The 26253-nt window shown below is 43.0% G+C and overlaps 1 protein-coding gene across 1 annotated transcript; it reads right to left on the bottom strand.

Moving 5' to 3' along the window:
• Positions 1 to 1869: 1869 nt before the first annotated feature.
• PANK3 (pantothenate kinase 3) lies at positions 1870 to 25688 on the bottom strand. Its single transcript, XM_037127880.2, has 7 exons — positions 25332 to 25688; positions 17799 to 18151; positions 16653 to 16906; positions 14055 to 14231; positions 11986 to 12109; positions 8958 to 9083; positions 1870 to 7648 (listed from the first exon to the last, which is right to left on the bottom strand). Exons 1-7 carry the CDS (start codon positions 25357 to 25359, stop codon positions 7598 to 7600), a joined length of 1113 nt encoding a protein of 370 aa, XP_036983775.1. The 5' UTR covers positions 25360 to 25688; the 3' UTR covers positions 1870 to 7597.
• Positions 25689 to 26253: the final 565 nt, after the last annotated feature.

Raw genomic sequence — 26253 nt, 5'->3', positions numbered from 1 at the left:
TCATTTTTTTGAATTCTTGTTTCTTTTCTGGTTGGTCATTTTTTTCTTTCTTTCTGGTCTACTCCTTTGATTCGAGTCCTAGTTTCCTTTCCATTACTATTGTTTTCCTGTGCATTTCCCTTCATTTCAATTAGTTTAGCCTTCATATGTTCCTCTAATTTGTGACTAAAATCAACCAGTTCTGTGAGCATCCCGATCACCAGTGTGTTGAACTGTGCATCTGAAAGTTTTGCCATTTCTTTGTCACTTAGATTTATGGGCTCTGGGGCTTTGAGTTCTTGAGCCATTTTTGGTCCGTTCGTGCCCATTAAGTATGAGGAGCGGAGCCTTAGGGGCGGGGCGGGGCCTCCAGGGCGGGGTTGCTGGGTTGTGACACTGTATGTGGGGGCGGGGTCAGAGCCGGGAAATGGTGGCCATCTCTGCTGCCTCACGTCGCTGGGACCCGCTCAGTCCCGTCTCACTGCCTACTCCCTCGCCGGTCTATCTGCACAGGAACGCACCAGCACCGTCAACCCACTGCCCTTTACCCTCACCGGATCTGCCGGTCACTCACTGGGTCTCACTCACTTAGGTGGCTCACTGGGTTGGCCCCTTGCAACCCCCACGCCTGGGATCCGCGCGCCTGAGTCGTCTGACCGAGTTTTCCTGTGCAACCCCGCTCCACCAGCTGCTGGTTTCGCCCCTCGTACCGGTCAGGCTGAAGCATTCGTTGTTATCAGACTTCCGAAAAGTTCAATTTTCTGTGTTCTGGCTGTGTTTTCTGTTGCTAATATTTAGTTGTCTCTAAACTTGGTTGTGTGAGAAGGCGCGGGCATCTCCACCTATGCCTCCATGTTGGTGGAAGTCCCAGGACTTTTAAAAAAGTACCAGCTTTTAAGTTAAGAGGATAAGGTCCCTAAGACAAGTCAGGTTTTTAAAGTTTATTTTAGGAAACAAAATGTAAACGTCCTCAAAATTCAGAAGCAGAATTATCTTTAAAAAAGGAATTTATTAAGCTTTTAATGTAGAAAGTGATCGGTAGACTTTAGAAGCTGAAATATTAGTGGCTTTCAGAGCATACGTGGCCTGGGTGTAGAATCCAGGCCAGTGTGTTTCGCAGCCCCAGACTGCTTTCACGGTCCATGGCTTATTCCCAAGTGCACCTGTACTTACCCCTCAAACCTGGCATTTCCACACCACATGCCTCCTTTCACCCTAGTTACCGTGTCACAGTTTTCACCCCAGCTCTTGCTCACTGGTTTTCCTTTTAAACGGGGAGGGTGTGCACTGCACACGACGTCAGCGTGTCTAGACAGCCATGCAAATCCGTCTTCAACTTCATTCTTCACGTTAAGAAAGATCACCCGTCTTTCTGTTTACCTATATTTAACAGGCAGGCACTGCCCATTAAAAAGAAATACGTGAAGTTTGGGTTAGAGGGAACTGTAGCCACATCTGCTGTGGGGTGCAGCTAGCAGCCTGGAGAGACGAGGTGCTGTGCGCGGTCATGGCTAGCGTGAGGGGACACGCCTTCCAAGGAAAAGCAGAGCCTTACACGTGTTAACAGACTGCCTTACACTCAAGGCCTGCATCTCCAAAGAACTAATGCTTGTGCTTCCCAACGTTGTGGAGAGGAAGGCGGTGAGCTGCTGTCACCATCCTCGCAGGGAGACCCAGGAGGTACAGTCTGCGGCTCACTCCCTCGGCGTGCGTTTGTCTAGTGCGGGCCCACTCCGTGCCCGGGCCTGGGCACAGGGCAGAGCCTGTACAAGCCCTTGCTCCAGCTTCCCTTTTGCCATAGCTGGTTCCAGTGGAACCTTACAGGGAACCAGAACGGAAATGAGGGAGCACAACATATAGAATAAAGAAGTAACAAAAGGATACGCAGAATAAACAACTTAGAGAATTTATTTGGAAAGTAGGAAATAAGCAGGACTTTAACATTTACTTAGAATATGAACAACACTAGAAAAAGTTAAACTACAGAAAAGAAGGCAGAGGACTGAAGCTGGCTCAGTGGCCATACGACGCGAACCAGCAAAACCCAAGTTTCTTTCATGCAAAGCAGCATTAAGGAGGAGTATGAGATGTTCCAGAACAGGCCACGAGTATTTTAAAAATTTACATAAGAAACTGTACATAAATGAAAAAATAAATTAGACAATTTACACGAAATGTTTTATAGGTTACAACAGGCTATAACTTAGTTCATTATACATCGTACATCTTTACATCAGAGGTTCAGTGTCAGCGGTTTGTACACACTCAGCTGGACTGGACGGGAGGACGCGGCAGAGTAAGGCAGCTCACACGGAAGTGGCTTGTGTGAACAAACTCAGCCCATACAAATGCCTACGTATGATTTGGTCAGTAACTGGGCAGAATTAAGACAAATGAACTTGTTTAAAAAGTCAAAAAAAGCGAGAGCACACAATGTATAAAAATGAGAAACCATCTTAACATGATTGACATCTACTTCCATTCATTATATTTGGACAAGGAGACCAGTGAATTGATGTCAGGTGTATAAAGTTACCTCTCATTCTAAATGTTATAAACTAAAAAGCGTACCTCATAAAAAAGTGGCAAATTTTAAAATGGCTTAACATCTGTGACAACTCCTGACTGCCAGGTGAGATCACCACACAACGCACAGACGGGGTGGACGGCTAGAAGGACCGCAAACTGTCTGCAGTACGCACTTGTACTTGACGAATTATATCAAAGCTGACGCTTCCTTTGAAAAGCTGCCAAACTGTAAGCACTGCAATGTATGAAAGATGTTAACAGCAAAAAAAAAAAAAAAGCACTATTTTAAAACCGAAATTTAGTTGCAAATTTATATAATCCAAAATCTTAATTTTTAACTTCATTCACTCCTTTGAAAAATACAATCCTCATTATTAGTTCTTTTAAAAACAAAATTAGTGGCAGCTAAAAATGTGTAAGAAAACTAACTTTTGACTACAGAAAGAGCCAGAATGTAAATAAAGTTATAATGCCCATGTAACTTTGAAGCCAGCACAACGAAAATCCCAGATAGTTGTACAAATTAAAGTACACAAACACACACACACACACTGTAATATACACACACCCCTTCATATTGCTTTAAAGTTATCTATTTGGCCATTATAGGCAATAACTTAATGTGATGAGAAATAACCGACACCATGCTACTGGTTTGGGTGGGAATTCAAAGTCTAGTACCAGTCAATGTGAACAGATGGAATTAATTCTAACACATGATGCTAATATGTGACCAGACTTTTAATTGTTGCCACAAACAAAGCAAGTAACTGTCTTTCCCAGGAACCTGATAACTGGCAATCCCGTTGTAAGGAATCAACGTCCTCATTTTATAAGTAAAGGAAATCACACTGAGCAAAGCCAGACCGGTCACAGGTACTGTTCCTAACACAACACCAAGTGGTGACCCCGCGTCTACTGGACACGCAGGCAGACACGAGAAGCTCCAGGGGCTGCCAAGACATTTGCACATTTGCAAGCAGACATCACTCAAAAGTCAGAGATGGCTGAAAAGCTGGGCCCAGTCACTCTCCACAACACCATTTTTAAAGACAGGTTACTCAATACTTTAAAGGAGGAAAAAACTCCTATTTGGGTCATTGCCCATTACCAGGCTCAGTAGAAAATATAAGACAACTACTGTCTAAAATATTGAAAGTAGGTGTTAGTATAAAGCACATTATTTTGAGATTATCTGATGATAGAAACAAAGTTGGCCAAATTCCTTCAGTATTACAATAAAACACTAAAATAAACCAACTTATTGGGCAAACAGGCCATCGCTGACATTTCCTGGCAAATCATCTCCAACAGGTCAAACAGTATTATTACAAAAGGCAATGTATTTCTAGTACTTTGTTTATATAGACCACAAAACAAAATTAAGTGAAAAATAATGCACACTTATTTTTTTGGTGGTTATTCTTTCAGTCTTGACATGGCTTTAAAGGAGAATTTCTAAACTACATTCTCGAATGCAATAGATTGAAGAACATTCTCCCCCCACCCCAAATGATGAACAAACTATGAAAAACTTTCCATCTCAAACAGTGGTTACAAAGGACATCTGGAAGCTCTCGCCTTGCTCAGCATTCCACCCGAGAACGCAGCCTTAGAAATCACCGCCCGATGGAGGGGTGACTCTCCCTCTTGGCCGCACCACTCAGCTCACAGAAAGGAAACTTTCAGAAGCCAGGATGTACAGTACGGCAATCACATCTGCACACAAAGGCAAGAAACTCAGCAACCTTTATAGAGCCTAACATTTGGCAAATATTCCAAACCTGTTAAGGAATGGTCAATTACCACGTGTAGCGCTGGCTAATTGAGGGTCCATGTATTTCAGTTGGAGCATCTGAACAAGGAACTGCCCATGTTAACAGGCAGGCACGTCGACTAATACTCTGTCTTTGGAGAAGTCAGGGTGTAGAACTGAAAGGCATTAGTTCTGCAGTCTCTAGTTAAAAGGCGGTCCTTTCTGAGGGGTGGTTTCGGTGGTGCAAAGTTCTAGACTTTGTGTCCTTTACTAAGCCTCAAAACAACTGACGGTGCTCCCTGCATTTGAAAAATGTTATCGGAGTTCTTAAGAATGAAAATTAAACCCAAAAATTAAAGATTCTCTTTTGTTTATGTAACTCAACAAAGAATTAATAGGGCTTCTTTTTAATCCCTTAAGACTAGCCTCTCAAAATGAAATTAGCTAATGTGGGGCCAAACTGAAGTCACTGGCCTCGTCCAATTTGCTTCAGGGAAGGGGATGTGCATTCTGGGGACTGCTGAGGACAGACGGAATGTGTCTTGGGCAACTTTATCGTTGTCACTGGAAAAGCTGAGATGTACCACAATGCCACTGGAAGGCAACATAAGGTATTTTTGGAATGGTCAGAAATATATGCACTGGCTGGTGTGGCTCAGTGGACTGAGCACCAGCCTGCAAACCAAAGGGTCATGGGTTTGATTCCTAGTCAGGGCACATGCCTGGGCTGCAAGCCAGGTTGGGCTCCTAGTAGGGGGTGTTTCAAAAACATTGATGTTTTTCTCCCTCTCTTTCTCCCTTCCTTCCCCTCTCTCTAAAAATAAATATTTTAAAAAACACAGCTTTTCTGTATAAAGTGAACTAGTCCAAACAAGCTACTTCCTATCCCCTCTTTTTAAAAGATAAGTTTCCCACATCTCTCCCCTCTCAAACATTCTTTTAAAAGCCCATTCGTGACGTTTCCATGGACCTGGGATGGCACTCCTTTTTAAGAGCCAGCTCTAAAATGGCACTAATACAGGAGCCACTGCCCTAATGTGGCCCCTGAGAACTTGAAGTGTGGTTGGTCTCAACTGAGATGTGCTGTAAGTATTAAAACACAAACTGGTTTTGAAGACTAAGTACAAAAAAAGTATAATATCTCCTAGATAACTTTTAGTATTGATTACACGTTGAAATAACACACCGGGTACACTGAATTAAATAGAAATACATAATGAAACGGCACCTCACCAGTCTCTGGGTAACGCTAAGTGTGAAATCCCGTGGGGCTCACGCCACACTTCCACCAGCACCCTCCACGAGCAGAGCCTTGAGGCATTACACGGACTGGGATCGGCCCTGAACCCACTCACCTTCGTGTTCTCTCAAGCAATCCCTTGAGATCAGAATCAAAAACTGGACTTTTGGCAGCCTTCACCCTAATTCTAGAGCACACTCGAGAAAAGCCAAGTGCAAGCACACTGAGGCGGCAGTCCCTGCACAGGCGATCCATCAGATGGTTGTTGATCCTTAGGGACGAGAAGTCCGAACCCCAGCCGCACACGGAGCAGCGTGCTGGTCCAATGAGCTGAGACTGTGGCCCCTGCTCTTCCTTCTTACAGACCACCCCGCCCTGCGACCGCTAATGGTGGGAGGACAGTGTGCCGAGGAAACAGGACGGGAAGTCATGGTCATTCAAAAGAAAACTTTTGTACAGATGCCCAGATCAACACATTTTTCAATAAACTGAATAGATAACGTTTGGCTGAAATGATCTAGTCTACAATGGAAACACTAATGTTTAGCAGTAGGTTTTCTAAGTGACTACTGATTGACATGAATTCAAAGTTCTAAATATTCTAAAAACTTACATGGATATACTTTCCCCTCTACACATTCACTTCTATTATTCATGTTAATGTCTTTAGGTAGAAAAAACTAAAATTTAAGTAGTTGAACATAAGTTTTGAAAATATTGAGAAATGTCTTTATCAAGCACCTCTTGATAGTCTGCTGGAAACTATTCTCTATGGGGCAAAACTGGATTCTGTAAAAACACATCGTAATACTTCTTCCTGTAAACAACTTTTAAGCTCTTCTTCAAAGCACATTCTGCTTTACTGATAATTTAAGGAAGTGAATAGTTTTCCTAAGTCTCCCTATCTCATAAACCATGAGAAATAGTTTCACAACTTTGCTGACCTACCAAAGTGAAAATCTGGAAAGATTTATAACAGTATAAAAATAATTCAGAATAGAGAACAAATTCTAAGGCCAAGAGATTTGTAAGTTTTGGAACTATAATTCTTTTATCACCAGAACGTACAGAACACTGATTCTTTCAAAATTCTGCAGCACTGACTCAGCTGCAGAGTTCCAAAACAGCTCTTGGACTGCCATACCATCAACTTAGAATAAGGGTGATTTCGCTGCTGTTCGTAATAGAAACAAGCCTTTAGCTCTGATGGTTCAGACTGAATTAAACAGGCAGCGCTGAGTCTGGGCCTGGCAGGCCTGTGGCACAGGAAGAACTCCCCCACGCAAACCACACTCCACCAGAGCAGTCCCCGGGCCTCATCACGGACTTTCAAGTAAGTGATTAAACGTCCAATTAAGAAATTAAGCATTTTAAAATATACTGTTAACGAATAAAATACAGGAAGTGCAATGCCACCAAATATGTGCATTTTCTAGTATCTGTTGGAAATTAAGACTGCTATTTAAGAACAGTATTTCAATTAAATTATAGCATTTGTAAAAGGTTGTACTTCTGGGAAAAGATAAAAACATGATTCTGGTGGGGGTATGTTAGGAAAACTATGATAATGAATAATTAATATTCCCTTAACATTTCTAAAATCACATAAAAATGATCATCCTTGATTGCCATTTCAATTAATTTTGATACAGGGTACGTTACTGTCTGCTTACCAGTAATCAAAGCACACACAGAACAGACTTGTAACACACACTCAGAATTCATTATTTTCATGAGCTAAACACGTCTGAGACTTTATAGATTTACGTTTAAGCGTACAGTACCGCGATGTTGGCTACGTAAAATAGAAAATCTTTTTGAGAGAAGGTCAATAATCAGAGGCTGTATTGCATTTAAGGATCGAACACTGGCTATGTACAGAGGGGAAAGCATTTCAGTCGGAAACACTTTACCTGCTACCCAGTTCTCACTGTAATATGGCAACATTTAGCAGCTTTACTGTTTTGACATTTAAAAATTAACAGAAATAGTGCTACTCTTTCATCCTTTGGTTCCCAGTGACAATAACACAATAAAACGCCTCTGGTTTGCAGTTCCTCCTGGGTGACATTAGCAGAGAAAAACCTGATGCTTTAGCTGAAATTCGGCAGCCCAAGAAGTGCACCAACTGCTCCAAAGTACCCCTGTAAAATTTTAGAACAATTGTTAATGTAGTGCTGCTTTTTTAAATGAGCACACAGAACTAACCAGTTACAAACACACATTTAGCCCCAGGTGGCGTGGCTCAGTGGATTGAGTGTTGATCCACAATTGAACCAATGGGTTGCTGGTTTGATTCCCAGTCAGGGCACATGCCTGGGTTTCAGGCCGGGCTCCTAGTTAAGTGGCACTCGAGAGGCAACCAACCACACATTGATGTTTCGCTCCCTCTCTTTCTCCCTCCCTTCCTCCAAAATAAAAAAAATAAAATATTTAAAAAGAAAACTAAAAACAAGTATTTATATTATCCTTATTTAAGAACACCTATCCAGAAACATACCAATTTCTGTTTTGTCAGCTCTTACTAAGAATTTTGGCCTTAGCTGGTGTGGCTCAGTGGACTCAGTGCTGGCCTGTGAACCAGTATCGGCAGCTTGATTCTGATCAGGCCACATGCCTGGCCAGATCCCCAGCTGGGGGCGTGCAAAAAGCAACCAACCGACTGATGTTTCTCTCCCTCTGCACCTCCCTCCCTTTCCCTCTCTCTCTAAAAATAAAAAAAATATCTTAAAAGAAAATTGTATTCTCCCTGGCTGGTATAGCTCAGTGGATTGAGTGTGGGTTTGTGAAGGCCCCAGTCAGGGCACATACCAGGGTTGCAGGCCAGTTCCCAGCCAGGGATGCATGAGAGGCAACCACACATTGATGTTTCTCTCCCTCTCTCCTTCCCTTGCCCTCTAAAGATAAATAAAATCTTAAAAAAAAAAAAAATTAACTTGACTGTAATTAACAAATATGGGGGGGGGGGGGGGAGGTCCTGAAAAAACTAGAACAATAATCTCCCAAATGCTAACAGTGGTTACCTCCGGCAGGAGGGTGAGGCTGTAGTGGGGTGGTGGGAAGACTAGGGAGAATTTTCATTGCTAAATTATATAGTTTCCTATTCTTCACACTTCACATTTGTTACCCCAGGGAAGAAAATAAAATGAAAAGAAAACAATAAAAACAAACAAAAAAACCCAAACAATCCACCGAGTATGCGGCAGCCGGGTATTGAAGAAGCTCACGGAACTGCGGGCGTCCTCTCCCTCTCAGAAGAACTGTGAAGTTCTCATCTTAACGGGGTGCTGGCCAGGTCACAGCACCCCCCGCCCTATCTCAGACTGAAGTGAGAGAACCAATACACCGTTCAGGCGAACTGTAGCTCTGTGCCTCACTTACGACGCCAAGCAAGACGCAACACCTGGAGCGTACCAAAGCTACTCAAACTCACAGGGCGCTTGGTTGCCGTACCTCATGCTCCAGGAACAACGCTTTTAGTTGCCCTTTTGACCAGTAATCCAGTGCGTACGCCAGAAGCTTCATCGACAGCGTATTGACTCGTAAGAAGTTTCCAACAAAGACAACTCTGTTTATTTTCTAAGAGAAAAGAAAAAAAGAAAATGACTTCAAGAAGGCATTATAAGTCAATTTTACAATATGAAAGGCTTTACAAAATCTCTACTTAAAAATGTAAACAAGTAACCTTTTATTAGGGCTTGCTACATTCCTGGTATTTACCTCCATAATCCTGTATTTTTTAAAATATTAGCTCTGGGTATGTTACTATACATTTATCAAAACCCAGAGAACGCACACCCAGAGCGAAGAACCCAGATGTAAACGACGGACTCTGGGCAGCAACGACATGCCAGCGCCGGCTCGCGGGCTGCAGGGAGGGTGCCGACGCGGTGCCAGGTCTGTGCACGTGTGAGGGCACGGACACGCCGAGTCTCTGCACTTCCCGCTCGTTTTTGCCGTGACCCTAAACCTAAAACTGCTCTAAAAACCAAAGTCTGTTTTAACTGTATTTTTCCCATTACCATTTATCTTCCCTATAGCCTCTTCCACTTATACTCCTCCCCCACAAATAAAGTCTATTTTAAAAAAGAAAAGTTCTGGAAAAGACCCTAGTAAATGATTATAGATGAGACCTGCTTTTGAAAAGGCCAGGAAATAACCCAGTGAATGTAACAACTTGAAGAAACATTGCTGACGAGACTGAAGGAAAACCTTAGATGGAGGCACTGGCATTCTCCAGAAGTGTCTCCAGAAAACCTATCGATACTCCCACAATAATGTACTGACTTTCCGAGTAACACGTCTCCACACTGAAAGCGACCGTGTACACTACGGCCTTCATTGCTGTGAAGACAACTGGCCAGTGAAAATCTAGACCTACAGGGCTAAGGAAAGAAGGTCCCAAAGTGAAATACTCCTAAAACCAGGGTTAAGATGCAGACTAGTGACTCCCTCCACCAACCTAACAACACTGTTATTAAGAAACTGAAGAGCGCTGGCTGGTGTAGCTCAGTGGATTGAATGCAGGCCTGCGAACCAAAAGATCACGGTTTGATTCCCAGTCAGGGCACACATGCCTGCATTGCAGGCCAGTTCCCAGCAGGGGATGCATGAGAGGCAACCATACATTGATATTTCTCTCCCTCTCTCCTTCCCTTCCCCTCTAAAGATAAATAAAATCTTTTAAAATTTTGTTTAAAAAAAGAAACTGAAGATACAATTGTGGATTCAAACAGTAATCCAGAGGATTAAATTGAATTTTTGTTCTATTGGAGCCTCCACTCACCCCCAATATCTACGGGTATAATTCTTTCCTTTCCTTCAAATCTTTGCCCAAATGTCACACTTTCAGTAAAGCCTCCTCAACCACCCAATTACCCAGCAATCTGCCCCCTGCCACGCTCCATTCTCTTGCTGGATCTTCTCTTTTTGTCACTAATACAAAATAAGTAATGAACTTATTTATCTACTACGTCACAGAGTAGATGTCAGAGTCAGGTCACTGTTTTCTTCACTAACGTATCCCAAGTGCCCAGAGCAGTGCCTGGCACACAGGGATATGTAAATGTTCATTCAATGAACACATGAATGAAGGTACAAATGAAGGGTTCTTTCAAAAAACAAATGTTGATATTTGCAAAAATAAAATGGACAAACGTGTCTACCACGGGACAGCAAGTATTTTACAGTATTTGTAGCCCCCTCCAAATACTGTAAAAGCACCCCGATACGAGTCTGGCAGCACAGACAACCCGCGCTTCCCACGAAGAGCAGTCTCGGCGCCTTCATAGCCCTGTACAATGCTGCTTGATCCATATGCAACAAGGCAGCACTGTAAAGAAGCCGAGGGCAGCGAGAGAACCTCTGAGCACCCCACTCATCAGATGCAACATTAACAAAAATAAAAAAAGAAACAAAACCCACTGCTTTTTTCTCTTACGTCTTCAAGAGATTTAGGTCGTGTACAGCCACGCGCTCCCTAACAACATTTTGGACGACAAATAGGATGGAGGCCGTAAAATCATACTGGAGCCAGACATTCCCGTTGCCTAGAGATGCTGCAGCGCAGCACGTCATTCAAGTCTTTGTGGTGATGCCGGTGTGAACAAGCCACGGCGTTGTGGGTCACATCAAAGCATGGCACAGAAGGTCTGACCATGGTAACGACTGTGTCACTGGTTCATGTATTCACCGGGCTGTACCTTTTACTGTTATTCTAGAGCACACTCTGTCTGCTTCCGAAAATAAAGTCTGCTGCAGAACAGGATGCCACGTTACACTGGCAGCAGCCTCACATATCTCGTGTTCGCTGGGTCTCTTTTTTTTAATTGTACTTTTTATCCTCACCTGAGGATGTGTTTGTTGATTTGAGAGGGGGGAGGGGTGGAGAGAAATACTGGTAGGAGAGAGAAACATCGACTGGTTACCTCTCATGTGCACCCCCAACCAGGACAGAGCCCACAACCTGGGCGTGTGCCCCGGGTGGTAACAGAACCCGTGACGTTCTAGTGGACAGGACAACACTCGACCAAACAACTGAGCCTGGCCTGCCGGGACGGCACCCTCTTTTTCTCGTGCTGCTCTGTGTAGTAATGCTGTGCAGGTTCATAGCCCAGGAGCACCAGGCTCTGCTGGGCAGCTTAGGGGCGTGGAAGCCACGCCATCTACGTTTGTGGTAAGTGCGCTCTGTGATGTTCACGTAACAGTGAAATCACCCGATGGCCCGTTCCTCAGAGCGTGCCCACTAACAGCACGGGACTGTATTTCCAAGGTGGAACAAATGTCAATTTGTCCAATTTCCAACTTGAATTACGGGCTACTTTCTTTAAAGGTAATGTAACAACAGGTACAGAACACACACACTTAGTGGGTCCTGGGGTCTCACGCACTAGGCCTGCATTTGATAGGCCTCCTTAAGACCGGGAAGAAGCCTCGCTGTTTGTACACAGATCTCCATCTTTCAAATAATTAAAATGCTTACCTCATTAACAGCACACATTCGTGCCACAGAACCAATATTATTGGTGATGGTAACTAAAGTAGCTCTTGCTAGATCTTCTTTACTAACAGATTCTCGCTTCTCCTTGTAAATCATGTTGCCAAAACTGCAGAAAAATGAAAAAGCAAACAAAATCAAACCTGCAGATAAAAAGCAGTATTTCCTACATTTGGGAATTTCTTCAACAGATAAATCTACACATACACAATGTTATTCATTGATCAAATAAACTGTACATAGCAAAATAATGGCACCAACCCAAACATCAAACAACGACATATCGTGCAGCTATTAACAAGAGAGGGAGGGAGAAAGACAAGGGAAGAAAAGGGGGATGGAGGGAGGAAGGCAGGGAGGGAGGCGGGCAGAGAGACAGACATTCCCGTTATACTGGGACGGGGTTATACTGCTGTTGAAGAGTCTATACAGCCCTGGCTGGTGTGGCTCAGGATTGAGGGCTGGCCTGCCAACCGGAAGGTCGCCAGTTCAATTTCTGGTCAGGGCACACGCCTGGGCTGCAGGCCAGGTCCCCCGGATGGGGTGTGTGACAGTCAACCCACAGAAATGCTTTCCTTACACATCAATGTTTCTCTCCCTCTAAAAATAAGTAAAATCTTAAAAAAAAAAAAAACATAGTATGCTACTCAGTGGCACATGAATGTTACCTTTTATGTAAGGGGAGGGCAGGATATGATTGTGTATTTGCATAGAGAAATCACTAGAAGGGTACTCCAGAACAGAAGTGCTTCCCCACAGGCTGTACCCAGGAAGACTTCCAGTATCTAATGTTCAAGTCAGTGTCCAAACCCTGGAGCCTACACTGGTGTAGAGGAAGCCCCCGTACAATGTCCTGATGTGTTTAGTGCTTTCTGAAAACTGAGTAGGCGACTTCATTTATTTTTAATTTTTCTTTATTGGTTTTAGAGAGAGGCGGGGAGGGAAAGGGAGAAGCAGAAATACAGATCTATTTATGCATGCACGGGTTGATTCTCGGACGTGCCCTGACTGGGGGTCAAACTGGAAACCTCGGGGTCACAACGATGCTCTGGCATGCCAGGCCGACTTCATTTTTTTTTTTTTTCATTTTCAATTATAGTAGACATACAATACTGTATGTTTCAGGTGTACAACATAGTGGTTAGACATTTATATAACTTAGGAAATCATCATTTGGATGAAGTCTAGTGCCGTCTGACACCACAGTTACTACCTTTTACTGCCTGTATTCCCTGTGCTGTACTTCATTCACCCTGTGACCGTTATGACATCTGGCAATTTGTGCATCTTAAGACGCTCCTCCGTATCTGTAGGTCTGTTCATTTTTCTTGTATCTTAGATTCCACATAAGGGAGATCATATGGTATTTATCTTTCTGTCTGACTTATTTCACTTAGCATGATACCCGCTAGGTCCATCCATGTTGTTGCAAATGGAAAGATTTCATTCTTTTTTTTTTTAATGGCCAGGTAATACTCCATTACACACACATACCATAACTTCTGCATCCAATCACCTGTGGACAGACACTTGGGTTGCTTCTGTATGTTGGCTATTATAAATAACACTGCAATGAACAGAGGTGAATGTGTCTTTTCAAATTAGTTTTGGATTTCTTTGGATAATTACCCAAAAGTGGGATTGCTGGGTCATGTGGCAGTTCTACACTAAATATTTTCAGGGACCTCCACACTGCTTTCCACAGTGGCTGCCCCAGTCTGCATTCCCACCAACAGTGCACCAGGGTTCCCTTTTCTCCATGACCTCGCCAACACTTGTTTGTGGATTCACTGATGGTGGCCATTCTCACAGGTGTGTGGTGATCTCTTTGTGGTTTTAATTTGCGTTTCTCTGATGATTAATGATGCTGAGCATCTTTTCATGTCTCCTGGCCACCTGTGTGACCTCTTTGCAGAAATGTCTCTTCAGGCCCCTAGCCATTTTGTAATTTGATTATTTGGGGTTGTTTTGGTGTAAGTTGTTTAAGTTCCTTATACAAATACATCTTGGATATAAATAAGCCACTTTAATTACCACATAAATGTTAAACTCACCTAGATGCTACTGCCCAACCTGGCAGACCAAATCTTTCGTAGTCCCCTCCATAAATGTCACGAACCAGCTTGTCGGCGTGGGTGCTGTCACCTTTCGACGCCATTTCAAGCGCCTCTTCAAAGCTCTCACAGCCAGTCAGTAAACTGCATAAGCCCAGAAAGGTACCCCCTCCAAGGCTAAAAAAAATAATAATAAACACTATGTATGGGCTGCATTTCCCCACTGTATTCCTTCTCCAAAGATGAAGAGCAGAGCATTTAATTATTTAGTGAACCTGTAAACATACTGCTAATGCTAAATGCTGAAACAGGAACATAATGAGGAGAGGTTAGGAATGCTTAGCAATCAATACCAACTTGTCGACCAAAGAATAAACTGAAGAGAAAGTGGGAGCAACATGAGGACAGGCAGGCCTTTTCTATCTTCCAATAACTTCATCTGATACTTTATATTTTTATCACCAAGAATAAATGTTTTTATGTGTGTGGAAAAGAATCACATGTTAAAAACCCATAGCATATAAATTAAAAGAAAAGTTGTGATTCTAAATGACTTCCAGGAAATGATTTTGTGAAAGGTCTATTTACTTGGCCTGACAAGGTCCAAGTCCAATCAGTGAGATACATTAACATTGAACATGACCCGGGAATAAATACAGAGGGGAAACTTACGTCAGGCTGGTCATCACGTTAATGCCAAAACGTACTTGGTTCTAGTATTATTTTGGATATGCTCACAAAATAAAACCAGGTCTCTCTATTCCCTAAAATTAAAGCTCATGCCCCCAAGTCTCAGCTGAACTTGCAGCAGGTTTCCATCCTTGAATCACCGTCAGAATTAACAGGCTGCATTTCTGTCGTTCAGAACTGATCTGAGTGGGTAATACAGTAGTCCCCTCTGGTCTGTGGGGGCCACGTTCCAAGACCCACAGTGGATGCCTGAACCTACAGGCAGTAGTGAACAAAGTACACATATGTACTCTGTTTTTTCCTACAATACACACAGTACGTATTTTTCCCTACAACACATACCTATGAGAAACTTCAATGTAAATAGGTGCAGTAAGAGTTTAACAATGACTAATAATAAATTAATTGTTCTAACAATAAAATAGAATAATTATAGCAATGGACTGTAATAAAAGTTGTGTGAATGTCCCACTCAGGGACCCCTTGCCGGCGTCCTCCTCCGGGCTCAGTGCTCTCTGGGGCAACACGTCACCAAGGCCAGAGCGCATTTTCTCTACGTCTTCTACCCAAAAACTGAATGTCTCTTCCATGGTAACTGTGCACTTACCACACACTGTGGCTGCGACGCTGGCAGTTGAAGTACCAGAACAAAACCAGCAGGCATTTTTTCCTACTTCACAGTATTTATCACACATCGAAAATTTGTTTCCTTTAGCATACAACTTATTTTCTTTCCTTATTAAAGTTGCACTTGAAGAACTTTAAGGCTGCTCGTTGGTACACCTGAATTGCCAGCATCACTACCCTTGTGCCTTGGGTCAGGGACTATTAAGTAAGACGAAAGTCACTGGAATACAAGCGCCGCAGCTCTGCAGCGGCAGGTCTGACAACCGAGATGGCTACTTGGCGACTGATGGGCGGGGAGTGTGCCCACTGTGGAGAGACTAGACAAAGCAGGTGATTCATGAGCAGGACAGCGTGGAGATTTCATCACACTGCTCAGAACGGTGTGCAATTCACAACTTGTAAATCGCTAATCTCCGGACATTAGGGTTTAGCACTTTTGGCTGCAGTAACTGGGATCGCAAAAAGCAACACAGCAGGCAAGGGAGGGCGCTGGCACCGTCCAGTTACAAGGGGGCAGCTTTTCAGCCACCATAGGAATGAAGTACTAACTTTGTTAAACTCAACATAGAAATCTTTAAATACTTTAATACTTAAATTTGATAAAATTTAAGTACCATTTAGATAGTACTACTTTAAAACCTAAACGAGTTCTCTCACAAATCAGTCTTACAGTATTCCCAAGTCATTCTCAATAAAATAAATAGGGGTCTCCACTCTCCTTAAAAATTGATAAAGCACATGTCAGAATCACAAGGAAAACTTTCCAATCTGAATTCACATTCATGGTTCAGGTAGAACAGAAAGTCTGAGAGATGTTTGGAACATTCATGTTATCCTATAAAGAGCTCATGCTAAATTCATCCTCTAAGAACTAATCACAATGTTGCCCAATACTCTGCATGAAATCAGAATATGGCAAGCTTCAGGCTTAAATATCTCTAATTAAAAAATGAAATACAAGCAAAGAAAAAAAATGCTTTGGAAAATAAAATCACTGGAATCATTCCCAACAAAAATTCGCTCTCTACACTATAAAAGTTTTATAAAAGTTTTAATGCCAATCTGTGCTAACCAAATAGAAATATTTAATGATTTTTTGAGTCATTTCATAGACATGCCTTTCAAACATATTATCTGCAACACTTTAACTTGCACTTGCACATCTACATTCTTTGCTGTGGCACAAGTACGTGACATTTTTCTGATGAAGATAGTATTAACAGAGTCCACAACCTTTGCATACAACATGGCACCAGGCGGCAGAGAAAGAAGGCCACTCACCTCGTCCCGGTCACCCGTTTGTAGTTGTCTTTGGAGTGCACCGCTAAGACACTGACTCCCGAGCCGATGTTGACCACCAGCAGCGGGTAGGGGTCGTCCAGGTTAAAAGGCATCTTTTGGCATCGCTCAGGTTCTGAGGCATTAGCAAAATAATAGCACTCTGCTTGTCCATTGAAACTGACAGAATCTATATACAGCAAGCCCTTCACAAGACAGTCAAGTTCATCCAGTTTGTGCAGGTGGAGGTTTCCAATCTGGAAAAACGGTATCAAAAAAAAGGTCTATGAAGTGAACAAAGAACAGCATTCAAAACACTGACTCAATAATACTGCATGATTTTTATGCACTTTACAAAACTTCGAAGTCATCTATGACACCCATATTTTTCCTTGTTTTGTTTCATGTTAGTGTCTCTTTGGGACGTCACCTGGTCCACTGGTTCTCAGAGATGGTGGTGTTACTCTGGAGGCAGTTTGGAAATACGTAGGGACACTCCAGTTTTCACAAAGACGAGAAGAGAGACTAAAGAAGAGAGACTAAAGATTCAGCGGCAGGGACTTGGGATGCCAGACATTGCAGTGGGTGGGGCAGCCGTGCAAAGCAAAGAACTGTCCTATTCCTGCATTCTCCAGGGCAGTGGTCCCCAACCTTTTTGGCACCTGGCACCAGGGTGGTGGAAGATATTTTTTCCATGGACCTGGGAAGGGGGGGCGGGGGAGTGGGGGAGTAGACAGGAGATAGAGCTCAGGTGGTAATGCCAGTATTGGGGTTTGGGGAGAAGATGGCCTCAGGAGAGATGACTATATGGATAACACTCAAAAAGCTGTGAACATAATGTAGCCACAGTGAAAGTAATTCAAGCCCCATTTTTATCTGGCTTTGTACACTGCCCAATTCATTGAAGTCTCTTTGATTGTTGTAGTCCCTAAAAGTGAGCAGGTTTTAGCAACAACCGTCAATAACAACCGCCAATCTGGGCAATTTTTTCTCATCCCGTAAAGGTGTTTAAATGCCCCAAATCAAAAGCTAGTCATGAATCAGCAGGAGGAACTAATCTAAGAAACATGCTAGATGGAAACCTAGCCTCATATTTTGAAAACTAAAGGGGATGGGTATCAACTTTTGGCTCGATGAACAGATACCCACTGTGCGAAAATCTTCTTCAAACTTGTAAGCACCACCTCCTGTAGCACAGAGCACCGTGTGTAAGGTTGAGAAGTTTTTATCTCGTCCCATTTGAATAAAAGTAGGCAGGTCCTGGGTTGGAAATCTGATAAAGTGCAGGTTCCCTCTTCGGCCAAAAAGGGTTAAATCCTTCAGTTCGAGGTGCACGTCCCGAATCCCAGTGGACCCGTACGCTACATTAGAGGTCAAATATTTTCGGATACTTTTCAAGCTCTCAACTTCTTCTTGTTCTTCCTCAGCTGTGATGTCAATAGGCTCAAAATACGAGAGCTTTACTAACGTTCCCCCAATGTCCATGCCGAACCATGGGAAAGCTGTGGATTAAAAAAAAGAAGAAAACAAGAAACTTTTTAAAAAAAAGTAAACTAAATTTAGATCACAATGTGGGAAGCTAATGCAGCAATACCCCTAAACAGGTACTATAAATTTGTATAAACTAAGATGCAGAAAAAAACTGACTAAATTTTCTTAATTCTGTTGGGTTATTAGCAATGGAGGCTATTTTAAATAAGTAATACATTTTTGAAACAAATTGATAGGTGATTTGCAGGTAAATAAAAAACAGAAACCATATAATAATATATTCTTTGGTAAAAAGAAATGTGCTATCACATTTTACGTTGTTCACGAAATGCGGAATTCCTGATTTAAACAGATTTCTGTAGAAGTATTTTTCGAACTATAAGATGCACCCTCCATTTGGGAGAAATAATGGTTGTTAATGCTGCTGTTGGGTTCTGTTTACGTTTACATTGGTGAAATATTATGTTATTATTAAATATTTTACATTTTTTGCTTCAAAAAAAATTATTCCTATTTTCCTCCTCTAAAACCTAGGTGTGTCTTATGGTGTGAAAAACGTGGTACATACCAACCCCCCCCCCCCACTGTTCAAAGAAATCAATAGTAAGCCGCATGGTAATGTAATAGCCATTACTAGTGGAAACATACAGACAGTCGTTAGGCATCTGCAGTTCCTGGAACTGGGCAATGAACAAACATCCCGGAACGGTAGGGTTCAAAGTTCTAGCCAAATAAGGTAACTAACCAGGGCCCGCCAGAAGATGCCCGCCAGCAGCAGCACCCACCAATCAGGGACCTTTGCCGTTTTCAACTTAGCAAATAGCTAACCGCCACATCTGCTTCTGTAAGCCTGCGCTTGCTTGCTCTGCCCTATAAAAGCCCCGTAGTCTGTAAGCCAGGCGCGACTTCCATATGGTAGCTCTGGGTAGCTACGTGGCTCCAGTCACATCTGGGAAGCTCGCCCCTGCGCAGGTAAAGCTTGGCCAAAGTTTTTTTTTTTTAATTTGACCCCTTGGCAAAAAAAAAATTAAATTCTTCCAAACTAATTTTTGGCTCCGAGAGTGTGTATACACCCGCCGGTTGTCTATAACAGTAACTATTACAAGGAGGGGGTGGATTTCACAGCCAGTGTCTGCTTGGACAAACATATTCAAAGAAAACAAAAGGGAATAGCTCCATTGGTCCAATAAATCAGAAGAAATTCCTTCAGAATTTCCCAAATCTGTTGACATATCTATGCCATTAGGGTACATTTCAATGGGCATTAATTAGATGAAATAGGGATCCTTCTGACATACATAACCAAATGAATTCCCCTAATTTTTAAAAAATATTTTTTAATTTATTTTAGACAGAGGGGAAGAAGGGAGAAAGAGAGGAAGAGAAACATTAATCGATTGTCTCTCACACGCCGCCCTGCCCCCCCCCCCCGGACCTGACCCCCAACCTAGGCCTGTGCCCTGACTGGGAATCCAACCAGTGACCTTTTGCTTTGCAGGCTGACACTCAATCCACTGAGCCCCACTCAATCCAGGGCTGAATTCTCCTATCTGAGTAATGCTTGATTATATAGACTTCATGGGGAAGGGGGTGTGGATGTGGAAATCTCTACTGCCTCATAAAGTACATTTTGGGATAGAAAAATTCCTACAAGGTGAGATTAAGCTGAAAACCTTTATTTTCCAAAATTCAGAACACATTAAAAATCATTTAACATTTGCAGTTTTCCTTTCTGGGCCTTTGTCAATGTCAAACAGACACAGGTGTCAAAATACGCATACGAATAACAATGTTACTCAGCAAACTACAAAGCTGAAGTATTACCAGGTTCAAGGTTCATGTCATTTTATTTGCAGTCAAACCTGGCTACTCCTAGGTTATACATACCTGAATAATCTCATTCTGAAAAGCAAAAGTTCCAGTAACACTTATGTGAAGAACTTTTCATTCTCATGCTAAACCATAAATTAAGTTTCAAAGGAACTTTGCTGCCTAGGAAAGTTTTTCAGGTTTACAGATAAAATGTTAGAGAGTAAAAAAATTAACTACTTTTCTAAAACTAGGCATGAGCACCAAGGCTTTAACCCCAAAGGCAGTATCAACAGCCAACTCCAAAATGCCTTAACTACTGAGCAGGCGGTAAAAAGGCTCACAGGATGAAATCCTGTTTCTGAAGTCTAGACTGCAGGAGGGAGCCTTAACTGTTTGACTCTTTCCCAGGAAGAAAATGACTGTTTGGGTATAATTATCACCAAAGTGATAAAAATAAAAAACAAAAACCTTCCACTGCTTCCTACGAGGCTTTTGTGGATCTGTCCGCACGAAACCACCAAACCTGTCCTATCTCCAAAGAGCAGTTACACAAAAAGTAAAAAGCATCTGTAAGCCCTGCCTGATGCGGCTCAGTGGACTGAGTGCACTAGGCCTGCAAACTGAGGGCTGGCCAGTTCAACTCCTGGCCAGGGCACATGCCTGGGTCGTGGGCAGAGTCCCAGGTTGGGAGGCATGTGAGAGGCAACCACATATTTATGTTTCTCTCCCTCTCTTTCTTCTTCCTTTCCCCTCTCTCCAGAAATAAATAAAATAAAATCTTTAAAAAATTGTGTACACAAAGCTGTGCTATATTAAGTACTTCACATCTCTTAGATGTACAACAGAGTACTACCAATGATTATGCTCCTTATCAAACAGACTATGCATGCAGAAGGAACCCACGTGTCTAACCATCTTGTCAAATGATTAGTTAACATTAGACATGCAGTCACAAGGGCTAGACCGTTCACTTCAAAAAAGCTGTATTACGAAGGTTTGGTATCTTGCCAAGTATTGAGAATCATTAAAGAGCTATTTACTTGCTATGGGCCCAATGCAGACTTCAGCCCAAAGAGATTCTATGCCAAATTAGAATTTCATTGTTCTTTAGCATAAAGAGAAACCAAATGCCAGAAATGTCCAAAACACTTGGATTATTTTAAGGAGCAAAATTCTAAAATGGGCCTGTGCGCTAGCAAATTTCAGACATGCTTCACGTTCTTGGATAACAAGACATTTTACTACTCGTAGTCATCATTCCAAATAAAAATGCTGTTGTAAACCAGACTAAGGGAATTCTCCCCCTTTGACAAATTAGTTATGGGTTATTAGAAACTGTCAATATCCAATTGTAGCTTGTTTACTACTGGAAGTGATGATACTTGTTTCAGGTGTGTAAGTTCTATGACACCTCACCTGTATATTGCATTGTGTGCTCAATACCCAAAGTCTAGACTCCACCCGTCACCATGTACTGGACTCCCTCTACCCTCTTCATCCTCCTCCCTCATCCCCTTTCCCCTCTGGTAACCTCCATACTGTCCTCTGCGTCTGTAAGTTGGTCCTTTATTGCCTTCTGTTTTATGTCCCACATATGAATGGAATCACGTGGTTCTTACCCTCTTCCGTCTGACTTATTTCACTCAGCATGACACTCTCCAGATCCATCCATGCTGATGCAGATGGCAATACCTCATCATTTTTTATGGCTCAGCTAAGTAGTATTCCATTGTGTAGATGTACCACCTTTCTTTTATCTAATCATGTGTCAAAGGGCACTTAGTCTGCTTCCGTGTCCTGGCTACTCTGAGTAAGGCTGTGATGGACATAGGAGTACATCTTTACGAATAAGGGTTTTCAAATTATTTTAGAAGCTGACCAGAAGAGGGATTGCTGGTCACATGGTAGCTCTATTCTTAATTTCTTAAGGAAACTCCATACTGTTTTCTATAGTGGCTGTATCAATTTACATTCCCATTAGCACTGTATAAGGGTTCCCTTTTCTCCACTCTTCCAACACTTGTTATTTCTTGTCTTATTGATCACAGCCACTCTAACAGGTGTGAGGTGGTATCTCAAGGAGGTTTTACTTTGCACTTCCCTTATAGCTCGTGACACTGAGCATCTTTTGAGATAGCTTTTGGAAAAGTGTCTGTTCAGGTCTTCTGCCCATTTTTAAAATTGTATTTTTTTGTTCTTGTTGAGTTACATGAACTCCTATATATTTTGGATATTAGTCCCTTATTAGAGACATCATTGGCAAAATATCATCTTCTTTTCTGTCGTGGGCCTTTTTGTTTTGTTGATGGATTCCTTCGCTACACAGAAGTTTTTTTAGTTTGATGTAGAATAATTCATTTATTTTTATTTTACTTCGCTTGCCTTTGAAGGTCAAGTTCACAAAACCTCTCTGAGACAAGATTCATGAATGTAGTACCTACCTACGTTTTCTGGAAGTGGTAATTCTAAAGTAGTGACTCAATTTACAAGGCAAGAAGTAAACCACAAATAAGTGCTACATAATTCTCTCTGGTTTTGTCAAAAACTTCAGGTAACTTACACTTAGGTCAGCAAAGCACAGACTCCGAAACCTATGTCACATCAAACTTAAAAAATATATGTGTATTTTACTACCACTTTGTTAATCACTTCACATGCCACACAGGTAAACAAAACCAAGGCTGAAAAGCCTATATTACCTTAATAATCACAGCACTCAAGGTAGAAGAACATGTGATTGCTCAGATTTTTAACATCTAATATTTAGCAGCATGAAAACCATAAAGGTAAAGCAAACAAACATTACCATTATTTCTGCTCTCATATTTTAACAAAAGTTTCTCACTAGGTTCAAGTTTAACTTCATCCTTCTCTGGGAACTGAATTGGCACATACTTTCAAATGCTAATCCTGGATTGAAACCAATTCCTTTTCTTATTTCTGGTTCAATATGTGCATTTCGTTTATAATCTGGTCATATATTAGAGACGTATCTAAAAGCAAATGTCTTCTATGACTTAGGTGAACAAACAAGAAAGTGTGTGAAGCCAACGACTCTTACTTAACAAGTCCGAGACAACAGCCCCAGCGCTGGCCTGCTGCCAGGGCTAATGATGCAATCAATGCATGTCCATGGCACACACCAAGTGCTCACTGCATTTATGATGTAAAAACCCTACAGAAGTTCTCAAAAAACAAAACAAAGTGTGTCTTTATCTAACCTGAGTGATTTAAAATTGGAAGTAACGCTACCCAGTTACATGTATTTCCAGGTCAGACCATATTTTCTTCCCCACACACAAAAAAACAAGATGTTCTTTACTTTTACCATAAAGAATTCAGGAGGCAGTAAAGTCACCTTTCATATATAAGAAACTGAAAGTGGTTTTTTTGACTTCTAAATCAAATGAACTGCCGTGTTTTTGACCGTGACCCTGTTTAAACATTGTCTCACAATGTACCACAGTGTACTAATAGCCAACTTGATTTCATCAATAAGTGGTCTTTTATTTCTCCACCTAAACTTTAGTTTTTAAACTGTTCATTATCATCTTTCCTGAAAACACCTTTGACAGAGGGGATATTCAAATCTGATTCTAAGTTTTCCCAAATCTATGTAACTGAATTATCATGGCAAAAAGAAAGACAACTTGAGAGTCAGAATCTGAGCCTGTCATACCCTTTGTGACAGCACGGATGGACCTGGAGAACAAGATGCTAAGTGAAACAAGCCAGGCAGGCAAAGACAAGCACCACAGTTCACTGATATGTGGAACCCAATGAACAAACCAAACTGACCAGCAAAAACAGAGACAGACTCATAGCCAGAGAGCAGGCTGACAGGTGGCGAGGGTGGGGCATGGACGGATTGAGGAAAAAGGACTCCTGTACATGGACTACACTGTGGTGACCGCAGGGCAGGGAGGTGGAGGAGGTGGAAGAGGGTATATGGGAGATAAATGGTAATGGAAAGAACAACAATTCAAAAAAATGGAAAAGAAAAAGGAAATTCTAAGGCGAGCAGATGAAATGTATGTGTTGAGGGAAGATGTCCAAGAGTTTTACATATTGCATCTGTTCAAGACAAGCTGAATTCAGCAAATGGAAATAAGGGTTCCTATAATTACTGCCATTTAGGCCTTCACATCACAAGAATGACTAGTTTTTTAAATGATACAATTTTTATTATATCATTTTTTTAATTGGCAAATAGAACCCCCAGAGCAGAAAGGTTTGTGTTTCTCTAAGTACGCAGACCACACTCTCTGGGTGCAGAAGAACGAGCATACAGACCATGAGCCCGTCAGTGGACCTAAGGCCCCGAACCTGTTTAGCACAGTGTTGGTTGGCTCCAACTCTGGGCTCAATAATTCAATGTCCTCACCTGCAAAATTAAGACCCAATTATCTTATATTTAAATAACAATTAGCCATTGGGGGGGGCTCTCCTTTCAGGTTTACAAGAAACCTGATGGGCGGGAAAAGGCCAGAGCTCCCTTTCCTATCAGATTTCTTAGAACTGCTGGGTCACATGAGACACTAGAACTGCAGAACATAACCACAATTCTAAGATACAAGCATGCACCCACCCCACATTTCTAGTTGTTCTGCAAAAGTGGGCTTAAAGTGTGACGATCACAGTAGCTGAGTTAAATAACCCATTTACATAAGTAAAAGGGTTTTAAAAAGCTAATAAAAGAGCGCAAATAAAAGTTGGTCTGCTCATCGAAAGAATGCTTTGCACATATAGTTGTAAAAGAATCTGAATATTCATCAAAATATTTAACAGTAGTTAATATTAACCAATAGCAGTGATGAGCTTCGAGGAGCGGAAATACCTGCGATTTTGAGCTTTTTGATTTTTAAACCAACATATACTACTTTTTATTTTAAACAAAAATAAGTCACTGGCATGGAACAAGCACCTGCATTAACAAAACTCCAATTGTAACAACAGCGACAACTCCCGGGAACCCACCGGGATTTCAAGGACACGAGCAGAAAGCCCAGCAACCAGTAAAAATGGTTGGTGACTGCCCCAGCGCAATTTGACAGCCATGACCACCCATTTTCATTTTCAGCAAGAGTGCAGAGGAAGCTGGGAGAGGGCACTGGGGGCTGAGTTAAAAATCCCCGCCGGCACCTCCTAGATCTTGAGGAGGAAGTGGGAGAAAAGGGCCAGGGGGCGGAAGGCGTTCGCAGGCCTGTATAGGGGGATAGGCCGGGCGTCTCCGACCCGGGCTGAAAAGATCCCTCCGCCCCAATCAATACAGGGTACCAGCGACGAGCCAGGGGCTTGGACCAGGCCGCTTGGCCACAGGGCTTCCAAACGGTGTCGAAGGTGCTCTCCCGACCCAGTGAGCCCAAGCCCCCATCTTACAGGGTTTCTTGGCATCCTTGATCTTCATGGCGACGGCCTGAGGGGCGAGGGGCGGCCTGCGGTTCGGGTAGTGACTGCGGCGTTCAGTCCGGAGGTGGCTAGGCCCTGCGAGGAGGCCCGGCCGGTTCCACCCCTTAAGCTAGCCGGGCGGGGCGGCAGGGCGGGCCTAGGGCGGGACGGCAGCACCGGAGGCGAGGCCGGCCCAGGGGTTGGTCCCCCAACCCCCTAGAGGGGCGGCCAGGGCCCAGCAAACTGGGGAAGGCCGCCGGCCTCGCCTCTCCCGGGGGCGCCCCCCGCTCCCAGCTGCTCCAAACAAAAGGCCCCGGTCCCCCAGTAGCCGCCGCCTCACTGAGAAATCACCCGCCCCGGCAGAGCGCCCACGTGACTGGAGCACCCCCTTCCCCCAGCTCGCAGCCTGGCTGCTGGGGATTGTAGTTCTTTGGGTCATGAGGCCCAGTTCTCTGGCTGCAGCTGTGTGGATGGACTACAAGGCCCAGGCCGCATTGCGGGCGCTCCTCCGAGGCCCCTTGGATTCGGGAGGTGGCCTCAGAGTGGTCCCAGCGAGAAGGGGGCGGGGCCTTAATCACGCCAGTGACGAGGCAGCCAATGGTGACTGATGTGGGCGGGCTGCGGAAGTCTAGGTCCCTGGCTTCGCCCCACTGCCTGGAGAGGAGGGGAAGGAACTTTGCTGGTACAATTATGGCTGTCCTAGAAGTCACAGACTTTCCCTTGAGGAAGAAAACCTGGTCATCATGCCATGCAAAGCGCTGAATCTGGGGCTGTGGACTCATTCTTTAGACCGCTAAACGCATGTATAAAGACGTTCACAAAGTCATGTTCTGGCTTAATAGAGATACCTCAAGTACTGGAGTGGGAGTGATGGTGTTGATAATAGTAATGGCAATAGTAGTGGTAGTATATA

Source organism: Artibeus jamaicensis, unplaced genomic scaffold (genome assembly GCF_021234435.1).
Source record: "Artibeus jamaicensis isolate MK-2021 breed Jamaican fruit bat unplaced genomic scaffold, CSHL_Jam_final scaffold_3151, whole genome shotgun sequence".
In the NCBI taxonomy this organism is placed as follows: Eukaryota; Metazoa; Chordata; class Mammalia; order Chiroptera; family Phyllostomidae; genus Artibeus; species Artibeus jamaicensis.
The sequence above is the reverse complement of the archived record's forward strand: the minus strand, read 5'-3'. Positions and strand labels throughout refer to the sequence as shown.

What these genes read in the sequence shown, in the direction of transcription:
- PANK3 (XM_037127880.2), bottom strand. Translation starts at nt 25,359, where the DNA reads ATGAAGATCAAGGATGCCAAGAAACCCT. An exon ending in AAACGGGTGACCGGGACGAG is followed by an intron (nt 14,232 to 16,652) that starts GTGAGTGGCCTT and finishes TATTTTTTTTAG; the next exon opens with CCTTGGAGGGGGTACCTTTC. An exon ending in CGTTGTTCCTGGAGCATGAG is followed by an intron (nt 7,649 to 8,957) that starts GTACGGCAACCA and finishes AAAATTTTACAG; the next exon opens with GGGTACTTTGGAGCAGTTGG.